General features: G+C 45.1%; 3 protein-coding genes across 3 annotated transcripts in view; 2 read left to right on the top strand and 1 right to left on the bottom strand.

The window, feature by feature from the left end:
* LOC135907562 (endothelin-converting enzyme 2-like) overlaps positions 1 to 18,837 on the top strand; it is a 103,881-nt gene that overhangs the window by 29,794 nt on the left and 55,250 nt on the right. The window lies entirely within an intron of this gene.
* LOC135907585 (uncharacterized) lies at positions 93 to 4,359 on the top strand. Its single transcript, XM_065439263.1, has 6 exons — positions 93 to 1,421; positions 1,481 to 1,589; positions 2,034 to 2,100; positions 2,218 to 2,316; positions 2,415 to 2,539; positions 4,064 to 4,359. The coding sequence occupies exons 1-6, from the start codon at positions 1,141 to 1,143 to the stop codon at positions 4,226 to 4,228; spliced, it is 846 nt and encodes a 281-aa protein (XP_065295335.1). The 5' UTR covers positions 93 to 1,140; the 3' UTR covers positions 4,229 to 4,359.
* On the bottom strand, positions 2,700 to 8,040 carry LOC135907586 (putative nuclease HARBI1). Its single transcript, XM_065439264.2, has 4 exons — positions 7,300 to 8,040; positions 6,613 to 6,748; positions 6,037 to 6,548; positions 2,700 to 4,211 (listed from the first exon to the last, which is right to left on the bottom strand). Exons 1-3 carry the CDS (start codon positions 7,915 to 7,917, stop codon positions 6,043 to 6,045), a joined length of 1,260 nt encoding a protein of 419 aa, XP_065295336.2. The 5' UTR covers positions 7,918 to 8,040; the 3' UTR covers positions 2,700 to 4,211; positions 6,037 to 6,042.

The raw sequence follows: 18,837 nt of genomic DNA on the forward strand, positions 1-18,837 counted from the left end.
CAGCGGACGTCGGGTACGCCGCCCAGATTTTTACAAGCCTTGACGGCTCTCCGCTCCGCGGGGGGGGGGGGGGGTTGATGTCGCGACACACTCCACGCATATTTCTGCGCACTCTCCGTCTTCTTATCTGGCCCAGCATAACACAGCTGCGCGCTGGACTGCATGGTCTAAAAACATAGCAAGGTCGATTCAAATAGGTCGCGAAGCTTCGGGAGAACAGCGGTTCAGTACAGATTGTCACCGACATCAGCATGGGGGGTTATGGGAGCAGTGATTGAAGCGCCACTATGTTTGGAGGGAACAAACATTGGGAAAGAAAAACTCGTGTTTTAATTCAAACGAGACACAGTTAGATTCATTCAACGAAAATAAAATTCCTAGTCAATTTTATATATTCGTGACGAGATAAGAAAATACAAGTTGAATTTATTATCATTAATAAACGCATTTCTTTTCAGCGCCCATCGCTACAAGGGGCGTTGACGCCACTATCACTCGCAATGCAATGCACGTCTTGAAACGGGCAGAAAGGCGCACTCGTGAAGTTCACCTGTTGAAATACACCCCCCTCAAAGTTTGTGCTTTCTCTTTGTCGAAGTTTGTCTGAATTTGGTGACGCGGGTAGCCGCATCGCTTCTTAATCTGTTCAGTCAAAAGCAGTGAGTTACGACCGCCAGATAACTGTGTAGTTGTTTTCGTGCGATTGCGCTGGCCGACGGGCTTGGCATCCGACAATAGGGGGTGCGATCGCGCAAACAGCTCGCTTTTCCGTTCGTTCGGTCTGGCTGCTACGTCACAAAGTGGGCCGTCCGCAAGATTTGTGAGAACGGGAGGGAGAGCACAGCCAATAAACGAGCGAGCCCAGCCCCGGAAGTTTGCGTCACCAGTTTGAGCTTTGATCGGGGACGATACATTAAGTGCAGAATGTTTGCGATGCTTTAATAATTAAACACGTAATATAAGAAAAAGATTCTTACTGTTGCAACATATAATCTGCCTTGAAAATCTCATGCGAGTGCAGAAAACTAATTTAAGCGGCATATATTTTGGTTTAGTCCGCTAGGTGGTATCGCACACGTCAAAACAAATTGGCGGGAGCGCGCAGTTCAATTTCAAAATCGCCGTTCGTCGGTTGCCAAAATGTCGTCGCACAACAACGTCAAGCTTGGCCCTCACGTGTCGCCACACCAACGTGAACTGTTGGTGGCGTTCATGGAGGGCCATCCCTATCTTGTGCGGGCATCGTGTGCACTCACACCGGAGTGCACGGTGGAGCGGAGGCGGCAGCTTTGGAGTGAGCTCGCCGCCCTGCTGAACACTGAGGGCCCGGCCGCCAAGACAGCCGAACAGTGGCAGGTCTTTTGGCGGAAAGAAGTATATCTTTCCCGCCGAGACGCCACCACAGCTTCCGCAAGTCAAAGGTGAGGTCGAGGAGCGGTTCTGTTGCTCGCGATATTTACAATGCTGTCCGTAATTGCAGCGGCACGGGTGGTGGCCGTCTGCCCGGCCTTCGTGGCCGCATCATCGCCCTAGTGGGCACCTCCACGGTGACCGGAGTGTGCGAGGCTTTTTACCAACCACTCGACGAGGTAAGCCATTTACAAACGCACCAAAAAAGCGGGAGGACGCGGCAGTAATTTACAGTAGTTGCGCCGCGTATACTGCATCGCGTAAGCAATGTTATACCCCAGTCACGCAGGCCGCTTCCTTCGCAATCGCGCCCAGTTTAGATGGAATTTCTCGACAGCCACTGGCTCCTTTCTTCATTCCGCGAAGGAGGCAATAGAAATAGAGAAATTTAGCCCCGATCGGGATCGATTCAGATCAAAAGTGCCTGCGTGACACTGGTATAACAGAAATAGTTTTTCTTCCTTTATGTGCATGTGTTTGCTGCTGGCATGCACAAGGTGGTTTACTACTGGGATTTCAAGAGATTTTTTTCTGCTGTCATAACTCTATGTTAGTGCATATTGGGAGGAGCAGATTACGCAAACTTGACAAAACTGCTTCTTCGTATTTTATACATAATTCAGCCCGCCACGGAGGTGACCGTGGAATCTGTGGGCACCACCGCAGGAACCAGTGGCCTTTCACGTGAAGGTAAGCTTTTGCTCTTCCCTGTTGCCTTCCTGTTTGTGGAATCTGTTTCGTATATAAGGAACGCAAACTATTTCTACTCTAACCGTTGAGTGAATGTACCCTCTATAACCAATATAGGAGCACTGCAGCAGCCAGGAGTGGGCCCTGTTGAGCCACTGCCCAGAAGCCCTCCAGCCACTGCACAGCCTGCAGCTGGCCCTGGCGGAGTGAGAACCAGTAAGTGAAAAGGAAATATCCTGCAATGTCACAGCTTGAATGCACTGGACGTAATGTAGTTGTGTGTTTAGTTCATTAAAAAGTGGTACTTTTTCCAGGCTACCAACCCCGGGTGCAGCGCCGGTCGCGAGGCCCTCGTCGGGCGTCCCACCGGGACGCCTTGGTCGAACGGCTCGCAGATGACTACGCCAGGACCGTCGCACAGAACGACGAGACAAACGAAGTGCGTGTGCCCTTGCCTGCTTTATATGGTGGAGCGTAATAGAATGACAGTAGACAGGTGTAACATTTTTTTAGCAATTTGATGAGCTGCACAGGTCACTAACTCACATACATGGCTAACAGGTGTTTCAATAGCTGAACTGAAAAAAAAGACTAAGGGAGACGGACGAGAACATCATCATACATTACGTACATGGTCATAAACACGGTCACTTGCAATCATTAACACAATGTAACAGCTTCAAACACAGTAATCACTGCCATTAGCATTTCTGCAACAGGCAATAACTGGGTGGACTAGACAACAGGGACACTTGCAATCAATCACACAATAACAGCTTCACACATTCCTATTTCCACTGAAGCTCTTTCTTTTGAGCAGTTTCATAGACATGGCAAGTTGCCTGTAATTAAATCACTCGTTTTAGAACACTGCCTCATATGACTTACTCGTTTCAAGCCTTGGCCGCCCACCTTCAAGTATTACCTAATGAATTTTTCCGCATATGCTGTAATTGCACCACACACATCGGATTGCGCATGCTGATTGTGATAGTTCTCCCCCATCACACAAAAATATTCATGCCTGAAACATTTTTCCCAAGGCAGTGGCGTAAATTGAGTGGCATATGTAAAACACCTAAAATGCTCTGGGCCCTTCATCTTCATAATTATTTGCAAAGGCGGCAGCTAACTCACAGTTCAAATTTAGCTTGCACATCGCCGTAAAGTTTCCTTTATTTTGACGCACTTAGAAACACTATAGCTTGCATAGTTCATTGAGGACGATGGAGAACACAAACCTCAATAAACTATTGAAACATAAAAAAGGAGAACACTGTTAATTAATGAGTTGCAATGGTTGTAATTAAGGCAGTAAGAGGAAAACTTTGCCACACAATACACTCAGCACTGTGGCTATTTCCACAAAGTTTGAAGTTGCTAACTTGTTCTGGAAAGCTGGGAAACATCACATATAATGGCAGTGCGACAGCTTGCAATGCTTGAATAACAATTTATATATAGGGTCCAATACATGCTTTTGCAACAAAATGCAACATAGGGCCTAGCATTCTTTGCTACAGTGATACATGTCAAGGTCGCTTGCTCATTTGCAATCCCAAACTTATTGCTATGCCATCTGTTAACTTTCCGGCGGCTCGACAGCATAACAGTACATATGGTATTGATATTTCTTTGCACAACTACATGAAAACCAACAACAAAAAACAGATACAATGGTGCAGACAGACAACAACATAGAAAGTGTTTGTCCTTGTCCCCATAACTAATGAACATATGGTAATCTGAATGAGCATACATGCAGTTGAGCGCTTTTATACCTAAAGTGCTTGGGACCACCGAAATCATCCGTTTTACAGCTCACTTTGTAAACATTGTGCACAGCACGCCTCACTAGGAACCGATCGAACATAATTACTCTTTCGTTATGCAGGTCACTTTGCTGTAGAGGTGCTTGACCGATTGTGCGGGAATGGATGCTGATGTAATGATTTATTTCTAGCTCCTGCGTGGTATCCGCCAGGGCGTAGACCGGCTGGCTGCAGCTACTGAGCGGGTCGTGGCTGCTGTGGAGCGGCAGGCCGACCAAGTAGCGGAGGCACTGCGGCCAGTGGGGCAGCTCTTGGGCCAGCTGATGCAGGAGGCAGTGGCTGCAAGGAGGGAATAGGCGATTTGAAGTTTTACTATTTATTACTTGTATTTTTTGTATTATTCATTATTATTTGTTCATTATAACTTTGATCTTGTTTTGTACATTTGAAGTTTTATTATTTATTACTTGTATTTTTTTATTATTCATTATTATTCGTTCATTATAACTTTGATCTTGTTTTGCACATTTGAAGTTTTATTATTTATTACTTGTATTTTTTGTATTATTCATTATTATTCGTTCATTATAACTTTGATCTTGTTTTGTACATTTGAAGTTTTATTATTTATTACTTGTATTTTTTTGTATTATTCATTCATTATAACTTTGATCTTGTTTTGTACATTTAAATATTTTTTTAGTGATCTCTAAACTTTGAGATGTTACTCGAAGGTAGCAGAAATTAAATAGTTACCTTATTTCCGTTATGTGCACAAGAAATTGCATACTATTTTTGTAACTTTATTGTTAGTATGTTTTAGTATTTTTTAGCAAGTATCATTAATATGTTTAGGGTGTTTCAGTCATATGAGTTAGGTGGCAGTCATGCTAGCGTTGCTCTTTCTGTACTCTGTGTTGTTGCACTGAGGTCCAATTTTTTTTCTTGCAAGGTTCCATATCCAGTGTCTACCTGAAATCACTAGATGGCTGCTTTAGAATTGTGTTACACATTACATATAGTGAAGCTAACTATTGATTTGGCGCCTGACGGGGATTCTCCAGCTAACAGCTGATGCCTTGTACGCGGAGAAAAACAGTATTAGTCATATTGTTTTCAACTAGGTCATGTTATTCCTGCTATTTATATCGAAGTACAGAATGCGTCAGGCTTGCATGATGCTTTTTATTTGTATGCTTACCACTTTTATAATGAGAGGGTAATAAGTGTTACATGAAGCACTTCTGGCTCCTGCTGTGATATTTTTTTGCTACTACTTCCATGTAACTTTATATATGCTAAGATACAGCTATGGAGTGCATTACTGTACCTGATACTGAAGAGCAGTTCAAGGTGCTGTGATATGTGACATACACACGTCCTGCAGGCTTCCTGCTACAGCAGCACGTTAGTCCAGCTCATTCTGACATATTTCGTCACTGTTACTACTTCAGATATGTTGTATTATATGGGGTGTATCTGAATGCAGAACATGTAGCGGCTGACATTTATCTGTATTTTTTTGTGACACGAGGATGTTTACAAAGTTGAAACCATGGAGTACATTAAAGTAATACCATTTCCTTGAGCTACACCATGTCTTGGCTTTACTCCATGCTGGCTGAATATACTACATGAACAATGTGCCCGTTGCAGTGTGAAATGAAATGTTCTTGTGACGTTTCAATCTAGCTACCCAGCTGGCTACAGGGGTGGACAATAATGTCGAAATGGCATGACATGTCTTCGTGCAAAACCTACCTCTGTCTGTTTTGTTTTCAAAATTCCCTGTTATAACAGTGTCATTTTGTATTTTGTGTTTCTTGTTATTTAAGAATAAAATTACAAAAGAAAAAAAGAACCCGGAAAAGAGATGCAGCAGCACACCCGCTCAGGTGCTTGTGCTGTTTTTTGTATTCTCCTTGAATTTGCGTTCCCATCAGGAACTAAGTTGCCCAGCAACACTTTTTTAACGTCTCTTCCACTGTTTCTAAACCTTTCGTTACTGTGACACACCCTGTGAAAATCCGCAATGGAGATTTCAGTATTAATCAAAACAAATATTTTTGAAAATGCCTTGCATCCTTTTTATCAAGGGCGACCATTTCAATTTTTCAATGGCATTATGAGGTTTGCCTTTTCACGCCTACGTTGGAGAACTCACCTGGCTTTACGGTTGAGCCGCGCGACGAGGCTGCTGTTGCTGCCTCAGCCGACGATGCAGCACACGCAGGTGAGTGGTACGCCAGCTAGGGGCCGCAGAGAACAGGTTGACAACCTGGCTCCTCATCTGCTTCGCCCTCATCAGCAGCTCTCTGGGCGTTTCTTGCCGGCAGGTGTGGTGCCCTTGAGACACAGGCAAGCCCTGTTGCAGCGGTGGCTGGTTGTCGTCAGCCTCCTCATCACTGTCCTGCAGCTCCGGCTCCCCTGCCTTCAAAGCAATGTTGTGGAGAGCGGCGCAGGCTGCCACGATTGTGGCTGCATCCTTGGGCTCGTAAAGGAGTGTCCGGTACCTTTGAAGGCACCGGAACCTTGCCTTCAAGACGCCAATAGCCCTCTCCACAACGTTCCTCATGGAGGCATGGGCCTGGTTGTAGCGCCCCTCCGGAGTGTCAATGCCTGGATGGCCTGGCACAGGAGTCAGCAGCCATGGCTCAAGAGGGTAGCCCGAGTCTCCTGCATGTTGGAAACATAACTGTGTAATATACTTCACTGATTGCAACATGTCTGCAGCACTCACCAAGCACCCATTCTCCACGTCGCAGGTTACGTGTGAGGCGGCCTAACAGTGGTGAGTGCCTCCACACGTAGGAGTCGTGGCACGATCCGGGGAAACGGGGATCGATGTCCACGATGCGCATGTGGGCATCACACACCTGGAGGGCACAACAAACGGGCGGAAAATGGTTCAGAATAAGCAATTTGAGCTGGAATATTCTCATATTTCACGTCATGCTGACAGATAAATAGTCTGAATGTCTGAAATCTTTTTGCAACAACATGATTTCATAATTCTTTACCAGACACAGCTGCATTCTTTCTCACATTAGTAAAAAGCAATCTCCAAAATAGTCTTCTTTAATTATTGCAAGAAATGTGCAAAAAGCTACATTCACGAGACATTTGTTAATTAACGCTCATCATAGCCGCCTTGGTTGTTCAATGCGTACTCTTATACCCGTACCGCAAGGGCACTATCGATCAATTTGATTCGGTTCGAAATTATCAACCGCGATTACCTGCCTCCCGCAGCTTAAGCAAATGAGTCAATCTGGACCGAGAAATTAAATTCCGAACGGGCTCGATCACGATCGATATTGCTTTACGTGGTACCCGTATTGTACACACTACGACGGCATTACATAAAACCGATAACCTAATAAAAGATGACAGCGTGCAAAAAAAAAGTCAGATCGTGAGTACTTACGATCATGGTATTCAAGGCGTAGAAGCCCTTTCTTGACATGAAGCCCGCGGTCTCGCCCGGGCTGAGTCCTTCGGGCTGTTTGATCGCTATGAGCGTCCCGTCGACGCAGCCCACTACACCGGGAATGCGGCCCCGAACCGCAAAGGCCGCCTTTGCAGTAGCCTTGCCGGCCGTTGACAACGGGAAGCTTACCCAGCCCTGTTGCCGGCCCACCACGGTTATTGCTTCCGCAACTGCGTGAATGCTTTCGCTCACGGAAGCTTGCCCCATCGATACGAATTCTTCGCTGCCGATGGATCTTTGGTAGCTCCCCGTCGCGAAGAAACGGAGAGCACAAAGCACCCTCTCTTGCGTCGTGATGCCACCGGTCCGAAGGCCACCGATGGCGTCTTCCAGTTGCTCGCAGAGCCAGCGCACAGTGCGCTTCGAGAGCCTGAAGTGGTCGCGAAACTCTTCCTCGGTAAGCTCGTCAAATGCGTCCCGAAAGATGCGTTGCCGAGGCTGCCCGAGCGACTCCAAAAGCGCGATAATAGGAGCGGCCATCGCGACTCGTGAGCACCAAACAAACCGCCGAACAATGAACGCGATTCTCTGAGCACAACGTGAAACGGCGAGCATTCTCGACAAATGCACTCGGATCAATCAAAATTAAAACAGCACTATTTATATTTATCACAGCGCAGGCGCAGCATTTAATTTCACTGTGATCACAGTTGTTTTCAATAATTAACATCGCTAACGTTCGGCGATGGCGGATCGCGTTTTAATCTCGAGAAACTCGACCCCCGCCAGGGCCAGCCATGTTCGGGGAGCGACGACATTATGAGCAGACGACAGGCGCATCGTCTGCTACTAGCGCTGCTATGGCAACGGCCATTCATTCTTCGAAGCGAATGCCCTTGTCGACCGTTCCACCAAAGCGGCCGTTTCCCCTCGCTTTTGGAATGATTGACAGGAGTGTGACGTAAACGCATTTTGTGGTCCCGCCCCAGCGCAATGGCCGCCGTGACGAAACGCGCGGGCGCCAACGAATCACGAGAGGGCAAGCGAGAGAACGGAAAAGCGAGCTGTTTGCGCGATCGCACCCAGGATCACCACTCTGCACCTAGAGCTTTCGTCGGCCTCCAAAGAAAGTATGTTCTGTGCAGGGATGCGATTTCGACAACCGTACGGCTGGCCTTTTCCTGCATCGCTTTCCATGCTGAAAGCTCGAAACGTCCATCAAGTCGAATGGCGGGGCATTTGAATATATAGCTCCTAATGAAGGACAACAAAACAAATTTCGCGCCTTCGACAACAAAATGACGTCACTTCTGCTTTTAACGGACATGGCGTCACATTATTTTTTCTTCCGCCGGAAGTGTTCCCACCACATACATATGGCGCTAAGCCCCATGAACCCCCGATGGACCGCCATGTTTTGAACGTATGGGCTCCTATGGAAGCTTCGCTACTACGTATATTTACCTGAACATAGCGCCACCGCCACGTCACCCGAGGTATGCTTCACCGACGGTGGCTATAAAAACAGGCTGCCTGGCTGAGAAAGACCGCTTTCTACCTTCCGCTACTGGGACGAACGTAGCGTTGGTACTCCCGTCCACTGCCATCGTTAGTCGAATAAAGAATCGTTACGTTTTTATGTTGGGATTCGTCCTTCGGCACACATGACATCCCACAACGGTATTACAACAAAAACGAAGTAAATCAACGACTGCAAGCGTCTCAGCAGGGATGCGAATCAGTTTAAATTCTATGCAGCGTACAAGGCACGCTGAAGTGGGGTTTAGATTGAATTTTGACGACCTGCCATTTTTGAACGTACACAAAAATGTACAGGATTTTTTTTCGCATTTCACCGTTGGTGAAATTGGAATTTTTGTAGTACAGAAACGGAAACGGTCACCTTTGTGCGTAAGCAAGCAATTACAGCCAAACAGACAGCACCGCAGTTCAATGCGCTGAATGTAAAACAAAAGTTAGCACTTATAAATGAAGTCACCATAACTTCGTAGGTCAACAAAACTACGAGAAAAATAAAAAGATTTTTCAGAATATCATCTAGTGCAGTTCTTGCATTGATGTGACCGCCATGCCGAGGCTGCTATTTTGATGCAAATTATTTGACGACAGTAGCCTATATGAAGAATGTTTGTTTTCCATATTACAGTGAAGCAGTCATGGGCTATTTTCTCCAGTATGTCCGCGTGTTGGAGAAACCGTCATCATTCGATTGGTTCCAGCGTCGTCGCCTTCTTCAACAGCTGGCTCGCAGGCGCCACTGCTCCCGCGTTCGTCGTCGTCGCTAATGAAAGAAGAAACGCGGACAAGTAACCAATAATTTTAAATGACTTCACTGAACCGTCGGGATTTACCCCGTGATAAACACCGGGACCACACGTTTCAGCTTCGCAGGTTAACCATCTATACGAAATGCTTGGGCTGCTAATTTTTTGGTGCGAGAGCATTTTCATTCCATTGTTCGGGATTGCGAGTGTCATATACCAACGGATGAACGAGAATAGGGAAGCAGAGGGGCTGAATCTTTTGTATTATTATCATGAGCATGTTTTTATCATCATCAGCCTATTTTGATGTCCATGCAGAACGAAGGCCTAACCCAGCAATCTTCAATCAGCCTTCTCTCGCGCTAGCTGACTTCAACTCGCGCACGCAAATTTCATAATTTCTTCACCTCTCCTAATTTTCTGCAGTTCTCAACAGCGCTTCCCTTACCTTGGCAGCCATTCTGCACTTCTAATAGTTGACCGGTTATAGACCCTACGCAATGCATGACTTGCTCAGCACCATTTTGTTTTTCCTGAATGACAACTAAAATATTGGCGTTCATCGTTTGCATCCAGACCGCTCTCCTCCTGTCTCTTAATGTTACACCTAACATTTTTCGTTCCAGCATTATTCGTGCGATCGTTAACTGGTTCTTGATCTTCTTTGTTACCATCCAAGTTTCTATCTCATATGTTAGCCCCGATAGAATGCAATGATGGGACACTTCTTTTTCAAGGATAGTGGTAAGCTCCTAGTAAGGATATGGTAACGCCCGCAGTAGGAACTTCAAGTCATTCTTATTCTACAAGTTTGCTTCTGGGAATGAAGGCCTTCTTTGAATAATTGACCTGGATAAACATAGCCCTAACAAGCTCCTCACGAAACACAGAACCTCTTAAAAGCTTCTTGAAACGGCTGCAAACGGCTACAGATGTATTGGTCTATGATAAGACTAAAAATAGAATTCCTTCGAAGCATAAGCTCAGCACGCGGAATATGCTAGTATATATTCTATCTACCCCAAAACCCACTATTGGTGTCATTAGAATGAATTTTGGTAAACACATTCAGAAAGTCTAACTCAAGAACTTTTTTAGATCTTTTTGACTAAAAGTGTATAAAATGCCAAACGATGTGTTAAAAGTGCGGTTACCGTCGGCCGTCGGCGTTAGCGAATAAAAGACGCCACAGACAAATTGAACTCGTTGGAAGCAACATAATAAGTTGGTTTTAATGTTAAATAATTTCGCACCTGAACTTCAACAATCAAGGGCGTGTTATTGTTTTCTATACGGGGCGCGCACACGACACCCGGAAACCGTTCTATGCTCGCGCAGGGACTGGCAGCAGCAGGAGCGAAACACCGGTGTTGCAGTGATCACACGGTGTTACAGAGCCAGTGCGCTGCGATCACTTCGGTGATAGTCAAGTAGGCAAGCTCCAAATTTGTCAGACATCTCATTCCGTGCTGAAAACACTGGGAGGCCAGAAGTTTCAAAAACGGCCACTGCCACCCGCAATGTCCCGGTCGTTGGTTCGTTATGCCAGTTGTGCGTCATTCTAAGACGTTCTGTACATTCATAGTGGATATTAACTGGAGTCATTTAGCTGTGCTGGTGCTGTTTGCCGTGTGTTTTGCATCAGTGCTTCGTGACATCGGCTGAACCGTAAAGAACTCAAAAGGAATGAAATTGGAGATATTTTTTACGGCAAAAACCCACAAACAAGCAATTCCGTTTAGGCCAATTGTGTCCGAGAGAGGGTGTTGGCAATTTCTGGTCGCGGAGTTCTTGCAAAAAATGTTGAATTCCCTAGAAGTGCAGGATCCGTACTTATTGAAAAACTCTGAAGACCTTGTGAATTGTTTGGCACTAGATAGTACAAGCTGCAGCTGGGGATTCAGCATAGATGTTCAAGATCTTTACTATTCCTTACCGCAAGGGCCCCTAATGTGCAGTGTTAAAGATTGCATAACAAAGGAAAATGACGAGGTGTCATTCCGCAATACGTGCGGCATGGCCGTTGAATCTTTTCTTGAACTTCTGCATTTTTATTTAGCGAATACACATGTAGGGTTCTGTGGTGAAACCTATATACAGGCAAGGGGTGTGTGCATCGGGTCAAAGGTAGCTCCCATCCTAAGTAGCATTTTTTTGGAAAGCATAAACAGAGAGCTGGCAAAAGATTTAGAAGGTGTAGTAAGTAAGATATACAGGTATGTCGATGACTACTTGATTTTAGGCTGTCCTGTAGACAAGGGTGATTTCAGAAATAGGGTTGTAGAAGCCTTCAATTCTCTGGGAAAGGGCTTAACATTTACTTCGGAAGTACCGGTAGATAAGAGGCTACAGTTTCTTGATGTCAAGTTAACATTCCTACCGGAACATGTGTATTGGTCTTTCTCACCCCGAGCTGGAAAACCGCTAATCAACTATGCCTCAGGCTTCCAGGCTTGTAAAGAATGGATAGTCATTTCGTGTTTCCGGTCTGCGTTGTTGAAGTCATGCCACCACACTGTAAGGATTGCATTCTTTGAGCAAGTTGACAGGTTGAGAAAGGCTGGGTACCCGCTCGATGTGATGCTGGCGACGTGTGCTAGACTAATGAAAGAACTTAACAAGGATAAAGGACAATGCACAAAGTATCAAAGGCAGAAGGATGGAGGTTCCAATGTTTCAGTGATTCCGTATGTGCACGGCCTTTCACACAGACTTAAAAAAGTGGCTGGTAGTTATGAAGTAAAAGTAGTATTTTCGGCAAGAAACAAAATAGGTAGTGTGTGTTCCAAGGTTAAAAAGAAGTTTGAAAGTAAGGGCGATGTACAGAAAGAATGCACTGTTAAACATCCGCGCAAGACCCAATTTGTTGCTTGCGCGAAGAACGTTGTTTACCAGATTCCTATGACGTGTGGTCATGTGTACGTAGGGCAGACTGGGAGATGCATTAACACTAGGTTAAGGGAGCACTTGTCTAGCCTTAAAGGTCGCCCTAGTACGCATTTGGCAATGCATTGCCAAGAACATGGTTGCTCCCCTTGTCTTACTAGCACAGACATTTTATACAGACATTTTATACAGGCATAGGAATCAAACCGCTAGGGAAATCGTGGAAGCATACTGGATTGAAAAACAAAAAGATAAATGCATCAGCCATCCTTCTGTTTCATTGTTAGATAAAGAAAATTCGCTTCTAACATCACATCTTTAACGCATTTTATTGTAAGTGGTTGTTTTTATGCACTTTGCTGTTTTTAGTATGACCGGGTGGCTTTTGTCCACGTCTTTTTTATCACAAGTGTTATATGTAATATTGACGTTGCTCTTTTGACTTGGTGGCGCAGATCAGCGGGTATCATATGCGCTGTAGGGTGCTCTGTTGACTAGATCGCGCAGTTCTGTGGGTATTTAAGTAAATAGTTCTTCAAAAATAAACCACTTGTTAGAAAGCGCTCGTCCTTGTGTTGCCCCTATTCTTCGTCCCTGTTTGTTTGCGCACAAAAAGTATCAATATGAATCGGCTGTATTGCGTGTTTTCGCCGACGGCTTACTACCACAATGGCGGGATCTACGTTCGCCGCCTTCGTGTCTCGGTGCGTCTTTGTACGTCGCACGTTCGGATAACACTTCTTCCGGTAAGTGAAATACATTGCACTTCGTTTTTCGTTAACAATGTGAATATTTTTAGGTGTTACCCGTGACAATTTTTGATGGATGGGCTCTTCCGCCCTGTGGGTTTTCGTCGTATTCACTTTTATATGAGGGTCCTGCTTGTGTTCAGCAGTTCAATTCAATTAAATTCAATCCTTTATTCAACATCACCATCATGAGGTTGTTGGGTGTGTCAACAAAACGCCAGAAGAAAGGCTTGACAGAGGTCGACGCACCCTACAATGACTTCACAACAGTATCACCGTGTATCATGTAGCATGTGTAAAGCATTAGCAATAGTAACATTGACACAAATGAACCGGTATTTTAAGATTACAGGAAAACAAAAGCAAGCACAAAGCACTATGATGAACGTTTCAGCAGTACATAAATTTACATCAATTCACAGCGCATTATTCAACGTCTGTGAAAGAAGGTAGCTAAGCATTTGGCGACCATAATTCGTTCGCGTTTTAGGCACAAACCACGTGAAGCCATTGCGGGTAGCATAGTTAAGTTCCTTGCATTTCAAAATTGCCAGGTCTAACATAAATGTATTGTTCTGTCTTATACTTTTTATACCGCCTTAATAGTAAAGTTTCATGCAGTTGGGGAAGGGGGTGATGCCAAGTGACGCAAAGATCGGCGCGGTATGTTCAAATCTCGAAGCATTAACAATTTTTCGAACAATTCTTTTCTGAAGCATGTGCAGTCGTCTGATATTAGTAAATGACGTGGTGCCCCAGACCAAGATACAGTAATTAACGACTGAAGAAAAGAGTGCATTAAGCATTTGCTTAACACGCTTCGGTAGAAAATGTCGCAGTCGGGACACGATACCAACAACCTTTGACAACTTGCCTCTGACGTTTCAACGTGCTCGTCCCACGATAAATTTTCGTTAAAGAAAACACCCGGACTTTTGACCATGGGAACTATTTGAATAGACAACGAATCCATCTGTAAGCACATCTGCGGAGTAGAAGCAATCTTGTTACGAGGCCTAAATAATACAGCTTTACTTTTTTTCGTGTTGATGATTAGTGATTTCGATTCAGACCATTCATGAAGTAGGCGCAGACACTCTGTAGCTTGCTGTTCAAGATCTCGTACATGTGCTGGTCGGAAGAACAGTATGGTATCATCTGCGTAGATCACAAATGTTGGGATCTTACTTCAGCAGGCTATGTTGTTGACATAAAGGATAAAAGCAGAGGTCCCAGAACACTTGCCTGCAGAACACCAGAAGAAATACGTTTGACATCTGAAAACATCTGAAACATCTGATAGTTCGTTGTTTACTGTTACTTGGTGGACGCGAGAACAGAGCTAGGATCTAAATATGTTAAGACATTTTTCGCGAAAACCGTAGTGTTCGAGGTTGGCCAACATTGTTGGGTGATTGATGCGGTCAAACGCTTTCGAGAAATCGATGAAAATACCAAGAGTGAAAAGCTTTTGCTCAAAGGACTCTAAGATTAGTTCTTTTTGTGTTATAATTAGTGCAGTCTCTGTCGAAAAGTTCTTCCTAAAACCATTCTGGCTTGGCGTTAGTATATTAAATTTCCCACAGAAACTAGACATTCGCGTGTACAGTATTTTTATCTTTTCAAAACACTTTGAGAAAATCGGAAGAATAGAAATTCGGCGTTAATTTGATAGGTCGTTTTTGTCTCCGCCCTTATGAACAACGGTAACTTTAGCAATCTGCATTCGTTTAGGGAACACTGCATGTTCGAGGCAACCATTAAAAATATGTTATAGGACTGGGCTTATTATATCTGCTGCATATTTTACTGGCTGAAACTTAAGGTCATCTATGTCCCGTGAGCTACTGTTGCGGAGGGTAAAGAGGCAAGCTTCGATTTCGCTGGTGTCTGTTGGCATCAAGAATGCAGTGGAAGGAACTCGCGAGTCAAGGCATTTGACATTTGGGGGGTCACTATTGCTATCTGCCAGAGACGCGAACAAATCATTAAATTTTTGGCTAATAATTTTCCACGCAGTGGTATGTTGTCTACTAAGACATCAAGCATGCTACTTCTTCTACCATCCCACCGGGGGGCCGGAAAACACATGTCTAGTATACAGGTCATCCTAAACCACATGCCCGTTACTAGAGTGGACAGGCTCCGGGTGCTCGCTTTACACATTCAAAGCAACCGGCTCAACACAAATACCCTACATACACTCCACACCACAGTCGATCACACCCTGCGCCTTCTAGGGTGAGTCTCCTATAAACATGGCGGACTAAAGGAGGCTGCACTTCTCCGCTTGATTCAGGCCTTCGTTATCTGTAAGATTACATTCGCAACACTTTGTCTAGATTTCGTTAAATCAGAATCAGATAAGATCGACACTCTTTTGCGCAAAATGTATAAATTTGCTCTGGCGGTCCCCATACGTACCTCCACGGAAAGGCTAATGCTTACTGGAATTTTCAACACATTTACTGAACTCACAGAAGCACACCTCACATTCCAATATAGCAGACTTTCTAACACCACAACAGGTCGACACATTCTAGAAACTCTTTCTATCACCCCAGCACCCATTATCAAGACTAAATGCACCATTCCACATAACATACACAAGAACCTCTGCATCCCCCCACTTCCTAAAAACATGCACCCTGTGCATCACAAACAGCGCAGGAGGCAGTGAGCAAAGGCTCTCCAAAAACAATTCTCCACCTCTAAAGACGTGCTCTATGTTGATGCCGCCGAATATGGGAGCAGAAATCATTACGCAATATAAGTCATTAGCTCTCACCGCCAAGTCGCTTCGGCCACCTCCATTCCTGGCTCTTCTTCGGGGGAGGCGGAGAAAGCGGCCATAGCCCTGGCCCTCACAATGCCAAATTCATCAGTTTCGTTAGCGACTCCAAAGCAACCATACATAACTTCGGAGCGGGTAGGGTCTCTAAGCCAGCCCTTTCTCTCCTCTTGGCCCATACTTTCCATCAAACTGTGGCAATAATCTGGACTCCCGCGCATGCAGACCTTGCCGGAAACGCGGCGGCTTATGCCAGTGCCCGAGGATTTACAGTCCGGGCTCAGGCATCACATGTGTCGGACCTCGCCACGGAGGAGGCGCCGTTTACAGCGCGGGATCGACTTATTACTTACCACGACATCTGCACACACTACCGATTAGACCGCTTAACCTTTCCGCCACTCATGGGCAAATCCCCGCGTAGGTGTGAAGTTCTGTGGCAACAGCTGCGGACTCGCACCTTTCTGTCCCCTTACCTCCTCCACCGCATTCATCCCGCCATTTACCTTTCTCCCTCTTGTAAATTCTGTGTCTATCCTAAAGCAGACTTAAACCACATCACGTGGGGTTGCCCTAAGCACCCCTTTCCCCCTTTCCTCAAGCAATTAATGTCTACTGAGGAGCAGTGGGAGGCTGCCCTGCGCAGCTCCAGGCCCGATCTTCAGGAGGTCATCCTGGAGTGGGCTGAGAGGATAAAGGAGGCCTACTTCAAGTAGTTCCTCCCCCCACCCTCCATTCCATTGCCATCTTCCCTTTAAAGATGGATAAATAAAGTTTTGCATCATCATCATCATCATCAAGCATGCCGCTGGCATGTGCACCTCGATTCAAAATTTCATGTATTGTTTTCCATACAAGGTCACTCCTTTTTAATACATCTGGGTTGAATAACTTTTCCATATACTCTTGTTTTGCTCGGCGAAGACGTGACTTTGTTTCGATACGTCTTAAAACACGCCAGGTCATCCTGTGATCTGCTTTTGATGAAGGTGTTATAAAGATCGTTTTTTGTGTTATCATTTGAAGACATTCGGCGCTTATCGAAGGTTTACGAGCCTTACGAGGTTTTCAAAGCGACTCAAGTGGAAAACTTTGCTCATAAACAGGCTTAAATGTGATAATGAAGGCATTATAAGGGTCCTGTAGATCGCTTTGACGGAGCACAGTACTCCAGTTCACACCTGCAAGTGCTGACCGAAAAGAATTCATTGTGTTTTGGTTTATGCGCCGGTATAGTACCGCAGGAAAGATGCGCTGTTTTTGAGGAGTTAATGAATCTACAAACAAGAATATGGCCAGATGATCACTTATTTGCACATTAATCACTCCTGAGTGAAGACAGTCAACTCGACAGTTACTACTGAAGACATCAATTGCCGTCGCTGTCTCTAGCCGTGTCGGTTTATTTATGACAGTGAATCCATTGCTGTGTAATATGCGGTTGACTTCACATTTACGTGCAGAAGAAGATAAGAAATAAATATTAAGATCACCACCCAGAACTAGATTAAGGTTGTTTTCTGCGATCCACTGCAGATATCCATCAAGAGCGCGACCAAAATGTGGAAACGCTACTTCTGGGTTGTCTGCATATAACAGAAAACACGTTTCTTCCGCTTTGTAATGACAGAATTTCGTAGTCCTAGTGGGTTATAGCGAAGTCGACAAGAATGTTGCATTTGAAAGTCTTTTCGCATGCTATCATGACGCCACCACTTCGTTTATCAGTACGATTCTGCACATATGTATTGTAGCCGGGTACTGTATTGTACATCGCTACTGCTTTGATACCAAGTTTCAGTAATCATTATTACATTGAAACGGAAGCTCAGTGTACAGAAAAATGCTTCTAGCTCATCACCTTCATTGCGCAAGGATTGCGCATTAACATGAAAAAAGGACAGAGCTTTGTTTTTCTTAGTAAAAGTAGCACAAAGGTCAGAAGGCGATACTATTGAGCACATGTTAAAGCGCAGTTTGTCAGTTGTAAGAAAAAAAATACTGTGCATCTACGCTATCTTATCTATGTCTTGTACGTACGTGATGCGTACAATCGCCGATGACTCAGTTTTCCTAGCCAGAATGTGCCCATTTTGCGTCAACACAAATTTCCACTCCTGCTCCTTTTAACGCGACAGCGTTAAGGAGCTCGTGTCGCAGAAAAGCCGGTGTCGTCGGCGTCGTCGGCGTTGGCCGTGAGCGATAAATCCCAGCAGGTCCTTCATGAATCAAAAACAACTTGCAAGATGGGCTGGGTGGGAATCGAACCAGGGTCTCCGGAGTGTGAGACGGAGGCGCTACCACTGAGCCACGAGTTCTTTTTTTTTCTTTATTGCCTGACTTTGACATAGAAAGAACAGCCATAGCAATACATAAAACAACACATAAAAGATACAATGAACACGTCGTATTGACATAAACAGCCTGGTGGGAGGCTGGCTTCGCCACATCAAAATTCATTTAGAGCCATCAATGGCTCCACCCTTGACAGCCACTCGGGAGTATCCCCACCGGCCTTCAAAATCTCAACAAACCAATGCACAGTTTCACGGAAATAAATTCGCGTTGGTCGTGCGTCGGGATCGCAGTAGTATCCTGCCATTCGAGAGCGCCAAATACTGTGGAGGCCAATTAACATTATTAAATCAAACGGAAAACCAACCTCGTTAGCCATGGGTAGATACCGTATTCCATGAGGGTCGAGGGGAAACTGTTTCTTTAACGTCCTTTGTAGTACGTCCCAAAAAAATACCCCTCCCCAACAATGAAGAAAAACGTGATCTATCGTTTCTGGTTGTTTGCAGATAAAGCAGTGAGATCCCCA

The sequence above is a fragment of the Dermacentor albipictus genome, chromosome 1 (assembly GCF_038994185.2).
Source record: "Dermacentor albipictus isolate Rhodes 1998 colony chromosome 1, USDA_Dalb.pri_finalv2, whole genome shotgun sequence".
Lineage (NCBI taxonomy): Eukaryota > Metazoa > Arthropoda > Arachnida > Ixodida > Ixodidae > Dermacentor > Dermacentor albipictus.